The 13,325-nt window shown below is 46.0% G+C and overlaps 2 protein-coding genes across 2 annotated transcripts in view; one reads left to right on the top strand and one right to left on the bottom strand.

Moving 5' to 3' along the window:
• The window catches only part of mfsd10 (major facilitator superfamily domain containing 10), a 124,390-nt gene extending 114,373 nt beyond the window's left edge, over positions 1-10,017 (top strand). Inside the window, exon 13 of the mRNA XM_072515698.1 lies at positions 9,835-10,017. Coding sequence (XP_072371799.1) covers positions 9,835-9,917 — 83 coding nt within the window. The 3' untranslated portion in view covers positions 9,918-10,017. The remainder of the gene's footprint in view (positions 1-9,834) is intronic.
• add1 (adducin 1 (alpha)) overlaps positions 1-13,325 on the bottom strand; it is a 281,597-nt gene that overhangs the window by 15,192 nt on the left and 253,080 nt on the right. Inside the window, 2 exon segments of the mRNA XM_072515692.1 lie at positions 892-951; positions 10,664-10,817. Coding sequence (XP_072371793.1) covers positions 892-951; positions 10,664-10,817 — 214 coding nt within the window.

The following is a 13,325-nucleotide window of genomic DNA, read 5'->3' as shown; positions in this document are numbered from 1 at the left end:
CCCTGGCAAAATCCCCTAAGCTTTAGACATGTCCAAAACATGTGGATATGGTTCGCTGGTCCTTCCGCACATTTTGCGCACCTGTCCTCCACCCCAAAGAATCTGCTCAGTCGGGCCACTGTCATGTGAGCCCGGTGAACAACCTTAAATTGCACCAGGCTGAGCCTGGCACATGTTGCAGACACGTTGACTCTACTCAACACGTCTGCCCATAGACCATCCTCCATCTCACCTCCCAGCTCCTCCTCCCACTTGAGCTTCAGTTCCTCGGTCTGCGTCTCCTCCGACCCCATAAGCTCCTCATAAATGCCTGAGACGCTCCCTTCTCCTACCCACCCTCTAGAAACTACCCTGTCCTGAATCCCCCTTAATGGTAGGAGCGGGAAGGTTGACACCTGTTTACGAAGGAAGTCCCGCACCTGAACATACCTGAATTTGTATCCCCTCGCCAACCCAAACTTTTCCTCCAATGCCCTCATACTCCGAATGCTCCCCTCTATGAACATATTCCCCCATCCTCTCAATCCCCACTCTCCGCCATAACCGGAACCCCCGTCCATACTCCCCAGGGCAAACCGGTGATTATCACAGATTGGGGCCCAGACCGATGCTCCCACTGCTCCCACATGCCGCCTCCACTGGCCCCAAACTCTCAGGGCCGCCACCACCACTGGACTGATGGAGTACTGTGCCGGCAGGAACGGCAGAGGCGCAGTTACCAATGCCCCCAAACTGGTGCCCTTATATGAAGCCGCCACCATACACACCCATGCCGACCCCTCCCCCACCACCCACTTCCTGATCATGGCTATATTAGCCACCCAGTAATAGTTGCTAAAATTTGGCAGCGCCAGCCAGCCCGCCCTCTCCCCGACTCCGCTCAAGCATTACCTTCCTTACTCGTGGGGTCTTGCCTCCCCAGACGAAGCCCGTGATCAATCTGTTGACCTGCTTAAAAAAGAACCGCGGAATAAAGATGGGGAGACACTGAAATACAAAAATGAATCTCGGGAGGACTGTCATCTTCACCGTTGGCACCCTCCCAGCCAGAGACAACAGAAGTGCGTCCCATCTCTGAAAATAGTCCTTCATTTGGTCCACCAGCCGGGCAAGATTCAATTTATGGAGCCAATCCCATTCCCACGCTACTTGGATGCCTAGGTACCTGCAGCTTCCCTTCACTAACCTAAATGGCAGCTCTCCCAGTAGCCTCTCCTGTCCCCTTGCCTGGAACACAAACATCACACTCTTTCCCATATTAAGCTTATACCCCGAAACTGGCCAAATTCCCCGAGAGTCCTCATGATTTCTTCCATCCCCTCTATTGGGTCGAAACGTACAGAAACAGACCATCTGCATAGAGCGAAACCCTGTGCTCCCCCGCCCCCGGACCAGTCCTCTCCAGCCCCTCAAGTCTCTCAGAGCAATTGCCAACGGCTCAATAGCCAGTGCAAACAACAGTGGGGAGAGGGGGCATCCCCGTCTCGTCCTCCGGTGCAGTCTAAAATAGTCCGATGTTGTCCTGTCCATCCGTACACTTGCCACAGGAGCCTGATACAGTAACCTGACCCAGTCAATAAAGCCCCGCCCGAATCCGAACCGTCCCAGTATCTCCCGGATAGTCCCATCCTACTCTATCAAAAGCCTTTTCTGCATCTATTGCGATCACTACCTCCACCTGCCTACATTCCGGGGGCATCATGATCACATTTAACAGCCTTCTCACATTGGCCACCAACTGCCTGCCCTTAACAAACCCCATCTGGTCCTCCTCAATAACGTCCGGAATACAATCCTCGATCCTGGAGGACAAGTATTTGGCCAGCAACTTGGCATCTACATTCAACAGGGAGATCGGCCTGTAGGACCAACACAGCTCCGGGTTCTTATCCCGCTTAAGAATCAGCTAAATCGTTGCCTGTGACATCGTTGGGGGCAACACCCCTCTTTCCCATGCCTCACTGAACATCCTCAACAACACCGGCCCCAATATCCCCGAGAACGTTTTATAAAACTCCACTGGGTACCCGTCCGGACCTGGGGCCTTACCGGCCTGCATGGCCTTCAAGCCCTCCACTATCTCCTCGAGCCCGATTGGGGCCCCCAGCCCTTCTACCCGCTCCCCGTCCACCTTTGGGTAATTCAGACCCTCCCAAGAAATGCCTCATCCCCTGGCCCGAAGGGGGTTCCGACGTGTACAGTCTGCTGTAGAAATACCCAAACGCCTTATTCACCCCAACGGAATCACCAACCAGGTTCCCATCTCCGTCCTTTACTTTCCCTATCTCCCTAGCTGCCTCCCTCTTCCTAAGCTGATGTGCAAGCGTTCTGCAGGCCTTCTCTCCATGTTCATAGATCACACCCCTCGCCTTTCTCAGCTGCTCCACCGCCCTCCCTCTCCGCCCTGTCTACCTTCTCCCTATGGACCCGGATCAACTCCCCCCTGACCACCGCCTTCAGTGCTTCCCACATCACCGCTGCTGAAATTTCCCGTGTCATTGACCTGCCGGTAGCTCTGAATACATTTCCTCAGCTGCTCGCACACCCCTTCATCCGCCAAAGGTCCCACATCCAACCTCCAGTGCGGGCGCTAGTTACTGTCTTTACTAACCTGCAGGTCAACCCAGTGCGGAGCATGGTCTGAGATTGTAATCGCCAAGTACCCAGTGTCCACCACCCCAGCCAGCAAGGCCCTGCTCAAAATAAAGAAATCAATCCGGGAATATGCTTTATGCACGTGTGAGAAGGAAAACTCCTTCACCTGCCAAATCTCCATGAATCCACCCCTCTAGCTTCCCACACGCCATAATGTACCGACTTCCCATGTCCGAGACTATTCTAGCCGCCTCAAACACCACCCGCTTATTGATCAGGATCGCGACCCCTCGAGTCTTTGAATCCAGTCCCGAGTGAAAGACCTGACTGACCCAGCCTTTCCTCAGTCTAACCTGGTCCGTAACTCTAAGGTGCAACATTACCACGTCCGCCTTCAATCCCCTAAGATGCTCGAACACACGTGCCCTTTTGACCGGCCCATTTAACCCTCGAACATTCCAGGTGATCAGCCTAGTTGGGGGCTCATTTGTCCCCCCCCACCCTCCCCCCGGATCAGTCATCCCATTTTTTAGGCCCACCTCCAGCCCGTGCTCCGCACCTCCACCGGTCCATCCCCAGGCAGCCCCCGCCCCCAACCTAATTAGCAACATGATTGATAATGTCAACATGTTGACTTTTCAAATTTGATGTGGAACTATAATGGCTGCAAATATGGTGTGAAACTATAATAGCTATAAACTTGGTGTGGAACTGTAATGACTGCCATATGGGTGGTAATACCTTGTGGGAAAGCACAGGTCAATCTGAAAGCAATGAGAATGCTATGTTGATACATTCACAAAACGTATTAGTCTGAATGGACAGGTTATTTGAAACAATTGGGATTTGAATTACTTAGTTCAACCATTAAACTGGAGTTCTCCCCAACAGGTACCCTATAATTATGCACTTTAATCTCACAACTGTGCCCAAATTGATTTTAATATATCTAAAAAGAAAGAGGAATTGCAACATTCCATATAGTACCTTTAAAGTGGGGTAATATTAAACTAAAGGAGGTCTTGTGGCTCAGTGGGTATCATCCCTGACTCTGAGCCAGAAGATCTGGGTTCAAGTCCCACTCGAAGACTTGATGGCCAAGGAAGGTGCATTCGTAACATAGCTAAACAGGTTGAGCATCACTGTGTAAATCTTTCCAACTTGCACCAATGGTAGCCATGATGGAAATAAATTGGAGCTTCTGCCACAGTGATGGGCAACCTAGGCTAGTGAGTGGGTTGCACGAGTGGCCTTCCTTCATTCCAGTAGGCTGCAAGATCAAAATCAGGATTGCTCACTACCATGATCCTATAAAAAATATTAAATACATTTTATATTAAATACAATTTATTATAAACCGAATATTTCAGGGCAGAGTGGTGCAGTGGTTAGCACTGCTGCCTCATGATGGCGAGGACCCGGGTTCAATCCGTGCCCCGGGTCACTGTCTGTGTGGAGTTTGCACATTCCCCCCCATGTCTGCGTGGATCTCACCCCCACAACCTAAAAATGATGTGCAAGATAGGTCAATTGGCCACGCTAAATTACCCCCTAATCGGAAAAAAAAGAATTGGGTACTCTAAATTTAAAAAAAATAAGCAGAATATTTCATAACCAGTTATAGAAAATGCTTAATCATTTATATATTAATAGAACTGTTATCAACTTCAAACGGCAAAAATAAAATAAATATTTACACTTTGGTTGCAGAGGGAGCATGCATTTCTCACAGTCAACGTTGTGTGCAATCAGCGTGCACCTCACTTCACCTGCCCTTGCTTTACATGCGTATCACTTCAGTCATACCAGTAGCAAAAAAACCTACACGGTCAGAAATCAGTGGAATGTGGCAACACTGCACGAGGACAATGGTCAACAAAATGTCTTGTGGGCCGCAATCAGAAGCCAGATGGGCTTCATGTGGCCCCCGGGCCCCACCATCACTATCTATAGCTCCAAACTATAACATACATGCATGCGTGCAAAAATTAAGTTTCCACAGCAACGCGGACTTCTAGGGGTGCTGGTTGGTGCCAACAGCATGGGATTAGATTACTTTCAGGCTGGGGTGGGCCTGCCTCTTCTACCTTTAGTATCCAAGTGAGTCCGATGGGTTTCATATCTCAACCACTAGACGGTTCTGCACCAATTGTTAAACTTGAACCATTTTCTGTTCAAAATAAAGAAAAGTGCAACACAGGAACGGGTCCTTTGGCCCTCCAAGCCTGTGCCGATCATGATGCCCGAACTAAAAACAAATCTTCTGCCCTTACTCGGCCCCTATCCCTCTATTTCCTCCCTATTCATGTACCCATCCAGATGCCCCTTAAATGTTGCTAATGTGCCTGTTTCCACCACATCCTCTGGCAGCGTGTTCCAGGCACCCACCCTCTCTGTGGAAAAACTTACTCGTTCATATCAGATGCTTATCAGAATTATGCTACTGTCAAGTCTCTGTCAAAACAAGGGGTAATGGAGAATCCACATCAACAACAACTTATTTTTATATCGCGCCCATGTAGGAATTCTTACTCTGCATTATGCCTCTTATATTTTTAGTCATTCTTCGCTGGTTCTTAAGAGTCTGTCCAATCATCAGACCTCCCAGTAATCTTTGCAGATTTACAAACAGTGTTTGTTTCCATTTAATACCATATTTGACTTCCTTATTTAGTTATGGATAATGCATGCTTCTCAAAGAGCCTTTTTTCTCACTGGGATAAATTTTTGCTGAGAGTTAGTAAATATTTTTTTAAAAGTCTGCCATTGCAACACTGTTATCTTAGCTTTTAACCGGCGCAGTGGTTAGCACTCGGACTGCGACGCTGATGACCCGGGTTCAAATCCCGGCCCTGGGTCACTGTCTGTGTGGAGTTTGCACATTCTCCCAGTGTCTGCGTGGGTTTCACCCCCCCAACCCAAAGATGTGCAGGTTAGGAGGATTGGCCACGCTAAGTTGCCCCTTATTTGGGAAAAAAATAATTGGGTACTCTAAATTTATATTAAAAAAATCTTAGCTTTTAGCCTAGTTTCCCAGTTCACCATAGCCAGCTCTGCCTTCATACCCTCATAGTTACCTTTATTTGCCTTTAAAACATTAGTCATGGAGCCACAGTTCTCTTTTAAACTGAACATGAAACTCAAAATGTTGTCACTTAGAGGCTCTTTCATTATGAGGTTATTGATTAATCCTGTCTCATTGCACACTATCAGGTCCATCCCTGTTTGATGTGCTCAAAGACAATGGGTGGGATTCTCCATCCCTCCAGACCAGTTTTCTGTTGCGGCACATCCCCGCCGGCAGTGGGATCATCCGTCCCAGCAGCTGGCCAATGGGGTTTCCCCATTGTGGCCATCCCAAAGCTGTCGGGAAAACCGCAGCAGTGAGTGCGCTGCTGGGAAACGGTGGATCCCACCGACGGAGAATCCCGCCTATTGTCCCAAAAACACTCCTATGAACTCATTCTACAGGCTACCTGATTGGCAATCTACACGTAGATTAAAATCATCCATGATTATTGCGGTACCTTTCTTAAGATACCACATTTATTACTTCCTGTATGCTGTCCTTTAATGTAACAATGGTTAGGAGGTCGATAAGCTACTCCCACAAGTGACCACTTACCGTTGCTATTTCTTAACGCTACCCAAACTGATTCTACATCCTGATCTTTCAACCCAAGGTCGTCTTTCAGTACTGAAATGCCACGTTTAAGTAACTGAGCTACCTTTTCCTAGTTTTGTCATATTCTGAAATGTGAAACACCCTTCAACATTTACATCCCAGCCAAGGTCATTTTTTCAACTACGTCCTTTGCAAAGCCAATCAGGTTACACATATTTATCTTGATCTGTGCCAACACTTCATCCCTTTTATTACAAATTGTGTGTGCATTCAGATAGAGGGCTTTAACCTCTTTTCTTTCAATTATTTTTGCCATCTCCGGCCTTATCTGTTGCTGCAGTCTTACGACTGCATGTTCTTTCTCTTCCTGTCACTCTCTGGTAATCATTACCAATTGCTGCCCTGCTCCATAACTTTTTTGTTGCCCCCCCACCCCTTCCAAACATTAATTTATAGTCCTCTCTACCGCCTTAGTGATATGATTCGCCAGAACGCTGGTCCCAGTACGGTTCAGGTGTAAACCATACCAATGGTACATCACCCACTTTCCCCACTACTGCTGCCAGTACCCCATGAATCAAAACCCATTTCTTACACACTAATCTTTGAGCAACATATTTGCATCTCCAATCTTATTTACCCTACACCAGTTTGCTGATGGCTCAGATATTTGATAACCCCCATGAGGACCACGAGGGGTCGCTGATTGATCTCCTCATGGGCTCTGTAGAATAAGAGTTCCTGTGGTGAGTGAGTGGTGGCCCTCCAGCTGGGGCTCCTTACCTGGACCTTAATGTAGCTCCCAGGCCCAGACCTGCAGTTCCAGAAAGCCCTGGGCCGGGACATTTCTTTTATGTGCTGCAGTAGAAGCTTTATTTTCAGTTTAAAATAAACTAGCTTGGCCTTTCACGCTGTGCGTCATGGAATTATTACAGAACCTTGGTCCCGAAGTCTCTCTGTTTTAATGCCCGTCCTGAAGTCTCGCAGTTCAACCTTTCAGTCCCTGAGTCTCACTGTTCATATGCTGATAATGGATCTCCCTCCTCTACTGCTGCCTGACCAGCTGAGTGTTTCCAGCATTTTGTTTTTATTATAGCTGAACTGTTAAAATATATTGTGTGTGGTCCACTTGAGACTTCAGCTCTTGCAATAGCTAAACAGAGAAAAAAAGGTATTTGAAAAGAAACTGATATGGCCAAAGCATCTTCTAGGTTGACCATTTCCTTTTCTCGAATGATGTTCAGGTAAGGAAAAGAAAACTAAATTTCAACTCTGGAGTTCTAGAAGGAAGGATTATGAAATAGTTCTCATAGCATTTTTGTGACATCAAATTACAACTATCTTTGGGCCACACTATGGTATCTGTGCTTGGCTGAATTTTGTTAATCTTGGGTAGTGAGAGCATCAATAAGCAAAAATGTCCCAAAATGGTCCAAATTTCACAATTCAAAAACATCTGGCTTGCATTCCAGGTTGCCAAACATAGTACATACAGTGCAGAAGGAGGCCATTCGGCTCATCGAGTCTGCACCGACCCACTTAAGCCCTCACTTCCACCCTATCCCCGTAACCCAAATAACCCCTCCTAACCTTTTTTGGACACCAAGGGCAATTTAGCATCGCCAATTCACCTAACCTGCACGTCTTTGGACTGTGGGAGGAAACCGGAGCACCCGGAGGAAACCCATGCAGATACTGGGAGAACGTGCAGACTGTCGCACAGACAGTGACCCAGTGGGGAATCGAACCTGGGACCCTGGCACTGTGAAGCCAGTGCTAACTTGTGCTACCGTGCTGAAGCCACAGAGCTTCCATGCTACCACTTGTGCTACCATGCAAAAGGGAGATTGGAGATAGTAGAAGGGCTTGATTTGATTTTTCAATAATCCCTAGATATGGGGAAAGTGCCAGAGGATTGGAGAATGGCATACACCCTTAAAGGGTGCAAGGATAGTCCTAGCAACCATGGGCAAAGCTAGTTTAACATCAGTAGTGGGTAAAATCTTAGAATCCATCATTAGGGGGAAAAAAAATCAAAAGGCTCCTGGAGACATTGGAGCTAATTAAGGAGAGGCAGCATGAATTTGTCTAAAAAAAAAAAAAAAGTTTGTGCTTGACTAATCTAATTTGAAAAAAATGATAGGACCACAGCTTCTCAACCACAATTATGGATGGGCAATAAAATGCTGGACTAGCCAGTGACACTCACATCGCAAGAATAAATTTAAAAAATCTCTACTGTTTGTCCAATTGGATAAAACATTGGCTTAGGGATGAAAGCAGTGATCGTGATACATGGTTGTTTTTCCTGACTGGTGTCAGTTAACAGAGGCAGTTTTAAGTAATTTATATTTGTGGGTATTAGAAATAGGGTATAGCTTTAATAATAATAATAATCTTTATTGTCACAAGTAGGCTTACATTAACATTGCAATGAAGTTACTGTGAAAATCCCCTAGTCACCACACTCCAGCGCCTCTTCGGGTACACAGAGGGAGAATTCAGAATGTCCAATTCACCCAACAAGCACGTTTTTCGGGACTTGAGAGGGCAAACGGGAGCACCCGGAGGAAACCCACACAGATATTGGGAGAATGTGCAGACTCCGCACAGACAGTGACCCAAGCCAGGAATTGAACCCAAGAGTGTTGCATCCAGTTTTGGTCAACAAGCTTTAGGTCTTTGAGATGGTGAAGAGGAGATTTATCAGAATAATTCCAGGGATGAGGGGTTTAGGTTATAGGGCGCAATCTACTGGCCATGTCCTGCCGGAATCGGAGTGGCCGGTAGATGCCGTGGGTGAGACTTCCCGACAGCCTTTGCACCCTTGTAAGATCTAACCAGATCTTGCGAGATGTTGTGATCTGAACCCACCCATTCTAAGTGGGTTTAATAATTCACTTAACCATGCTGACACCGGATCTAACTGGCTCGCTGGTGGCACTGCCAAGGATCAGGGCCTGAGGGGGGCCATGCCCATGAAAGGAGGGATGAGGTGGATATGAAGGGTGGGAGGGGTGAAGGGTGGTAGGGATCCTGGAAGGGGGGGGGGGGAGATGTAAAGGCCTGGATAGGGGGGGGTCCTCAGATACCCCATAGTGGTGTGGGGGTGCCACCGCCCTTGTGTGGGAGGTTGAGACTGCCTATGAGTGGGGGGTGTGGGGGACCCTCCAGCTCACTTTCGGGGCACCCTTTCAAAACGGTGGCTCGATCTCTGAGGAACTGATCTGGCGAGCAAGTTCAGCACCCCAGTGATGAAAAAAATTCTTAGTGTGGGCTAGCCCAGACAGAAACTCCCCAGGAGCCGGAAAAGTGACTAAGTGTGGTTAGGTAACGATGGGGAACCTGCCAACAGAGCTGGGGAGAAACTCCCAGCCAAACCTGCCTGAAATGACTAGAAACATTTCCGTTAGATCGCGTGATCTAAGTTGGAACAGTTGTGGTTTTTCCCCTTGGAACAAAGGAGGTTGAGGAGAGATTTGAAATAATCATGTGTAGGCAGGTATACATGGGAAAATTCTTCCCATTTGCTGTTGATACAAGGGGACACATTTAAAATTTGGGGTAAGAGATGCAAGGGAAATGTGACGATCAACCATTTTTTTTTGAAACAGGTGAAATGACCTGGAATTCGTTCCCCTTGGGGATGATGGAAGTGGAAACAACAATTTCAAAAGGAAATGGGATGGGCACTTGAAGTAAATAAACTTGCAGAGCTATGGGGATAAAACAGGAAAGTGAGACTGACTGGAATGCACCGCAAGGAGCAGGCATGGACTCAATGGGCCGAATGGCCCCTTTCTGTGTTTTTATGTGACTCCATGATATTTCTTTAACTTTTTTTTCTCCTTTATTAGCCCATTTTAATAAAAAATGAAACTGCACAACTTAGGTTTTTTCAGGACCTGTTTTAGTGGTGCTTTCTTCAGTTCAATAAAGAATAGTTGTAGCAGTTATTTCCCGTTCATTCTAAACATCTGAAGTACTCCATAATACCCCAACTATTGTTCCAGTTGTTGAAAATCCATTGGTGGCATCTGTCACTCCCAAATGATCTGTCCAGAGTTTCAAGGTCAAATATATCTGATGTCTTTTTACAAACAGGAAGCAGCTGCCTTTGGGACCAAGAGTCAAGAAGGGACCAGGCAAATAAGCAGGACCTTTCAAAACAGATTTTCAATGTTTCTCATGAACAAACATACAAGTCTGTATTTGATAAAACAGTGCTGAAAAATACCAAGTGTTATTTTAATCAGATGTAGTTTACATGTGCAGTCTGTAACTGTTTGATTGCACCATGCATGGTATGACTTTATCATTTTATTTCTAATTAAGAAAGCTATATATATTAGTTTTAATAGTCAATTTTAACAGATTTGACTGAATCTATAAATAAACCCAAAACGAACCAACAGGTTTCAAAAACAATTATTAGCAACTTACCTTCAGGCCCCTTCTGCTTACGTTCAACTTCTTTGCGGTACTCATCAAGTTCACGGTCTGTTAGCTTGTTGAAGGGATTTGGCGCAGTGCTCACAATTACTCGTGGCTGGTATTCCTTCTCAATGATGGCTTTTGATGCAGTCACCAATTCACCCTGAGGAAGCAAAACAAAACTACCATCAAATGTTTCAATGACCTACAAAATTCAACATTAATCAACTGCTCAAATGACATATATTAAACAGTGATTATTTGGCAGGTAGTATAGGATTAATTTCACAACCTAGCAGGGAAATATTGGGTCAATAAAGAACCTTGTGTACAAAGGGACAAGGCCTTCATCCCGAAGTAAAATCAGACAGTTTTGATAACGTGGCCAGATCACTTGAAGCCTACCTCCACTTTACCTGTGGACTCCTGCAATATTATTGTCTATGTGCTTTAGTCTTCATGTACAACCTGCCTTGCTGTGGGATATCGACCAGCCTCTAATTTAGTACAGAATCCTTTTACTTTACGCTCTATCATCAAGAAGCTAGTTTTAGTTACATGTCGATCTCAACTTCCAAATAATGCTACCAAAAATTGAGCTAGAAGTTGGGCTTTAAAAAAAAAAAAATTCATTTACAGGACGTGGGCATCACTGGCAAGGATTTATTGACCATCTCTTACTGCCCTCGAGAAGCTGGTATTTAGCTGCCTTCGTGAACCGCTGCAGTCCGTGTTATAGGTATACTCGCTCTTAGGGAGGAGTTCCAGGATTATGACACAGCAACAGTGAAGGAACATAGATATATTTCCAAGTCAGGATGACGAGTGACTTGGAGGGAAACTTCCAAAACATGTTCCCATGTGTCTACAATCCATGTCCATATAGATGGTAGCGGTTGTCCGTTTTGAAGGCCTAAGGAGCCTTGGTGATTTCTTGCACCTTTTAGATGGTACACACTGCTGCTACTTTTTGTCGGTGGTGGACGGAGTGAATGTTTATGGCAGGGGTAGCAATAATGTGGGTTGCTTTGTCCTGGATAGTGTCGAGCTTCTCGAGTGTTTTTGGAGCTGCACTCATCCAGGAAGCGGAGAGTAGTCCAGCACACCCTGACTTCTAGATGGTGGACAGTCTGGGGAGAATGAGGTGAGTTACTTGCCACAAGATTCCTAGCCTGTGACTGGCTCTTGTAGCCACAGTATTGTATGACTAGTCCAGTTCAGTTTCTGGTTAATAATAACCCCCAGAATGTTGATAGATTTCAATAGAACAGGTCGTTTAGATTTAAGAAAAGAATGTAAAGTACCTAATTCATTTTTCTTCCAATTAAGGGGCAATTTAATGTGGCCAATCCACCTACCTTGCACATCTTTGAGTTGTGGGGGTGAGACCCATGCAGACACAGAGAGAATGTGCAAACTCCACATGGACAGTGACCCAGGGCAAGGTTCGAACCAGTGTCCACGGTTCCATGAGGCAGCAGTGCTAACCACTGTGCCACCGTGCCTACACTGGTCGTTTAGACTTGTCCCCTATTGGCGGCTCTCTCCCATAGCTTCTGGGGAGCAACTGGCCTTGCTCTTGGTAACTTTCCATAGAAGAATGATTGAATTTAGAAACTTGCCAGTTGGGGAATGCAGGCACTGCTTCATGGCTCATCACTTTACATACAAAGAACCGATTTTCATTCTGAAAATAGTCTTTGAGCAAAATATTGGGGCCGTGCCTCTTTACTGAAAGTTAATTAGACCTACTTCAAAAGTCATACTATAATCCTTCCTTCATGCTCATCTTTCCAACTATCTAAAGGTGCTGACTTTGACTGAAGAGTGGATTCAAGTAACTTCACGTTGTGTGTGCTCAAGTGATAATCTTCATGTTTGGACATTTTGGAAAGCATAACACCTAAATCCAATTCCATCCTCACAAATGTCAATCTGCAGCAGAGTGGCGCAGCGGAAGCGTGCTGGGCCCATAACCTGGAGGTCGATGGATCAAGACCATTCTCTGTTATTCACTTTTTTCCGTTACAGTAAGATTGGGCTTTTAAAGGCAATATGGTGGCAGAGTGGTTAGCACTGCTGCCTCATGGCACCGAGACCCGGGGTCGATCCCGGCTATGGGTCACTGTTCCTGTGGAATTTGCACATTCTCCCAGTGTTTGCGTGGGTCTCACCCCCACAATCAAAAGATGTGGATGTAGGTGGATTGGCCATGCTAAATTGTCCCTTACTTGGGGGGAGAAAAAACTGGACAATTAAAATTTAAAAAAAAAACATAAAAATAAAATGTCCACGAGCACACACATTTTTCCTATGCAGTCACAGGATAGTGGCCTGGACCTAGCTCCCCTCCCACCCCTTTCTATAGTTATGAAATACCAATTTAAAAGTAACACTCCAACAGCTGCCCCAATAGCAACCAGCGAATTTGCATTTATAGTACACATTTTGTGACCGCAGGATATCCCAACCAAGCACTTTACAACAAATGAAGTACTTTTGAAGTGTAATCATTGTTGCGATGTAGGAAATGCAACATCGGATTTGAGCACAGCAAGTTCTCACGAACAGTGAAAGTGAAAGTCACCATTGTCCCAGATGACCATAGGCTGCTTTCACTTTTGAGAGAGAGAGAGAGAGAGAGAGAGAGCTGAATTGTGATTTAACCGGA

Source organism: Scyliorhinus torazame, chromosome 9 (assembly GCF_047496885.1).
Source record: "Scyliorhinus torazame isolate Kashiwa2021f chromosome 9, sScyTor2.1, whole genome shotgun sequence".
Classification (NCBI taxonomy): Eukaryota; Metazoa; Chordata; class Chondrichthyes; order Carcharhiniformes; family Scyliorhinidae; genus Scyliorhinus; species Scyliorhinus torazame.
Note: the sequence above shows the minus strand (reverse complement) of the source record. Positions and strands in the feature narration are given on the sequence as shown.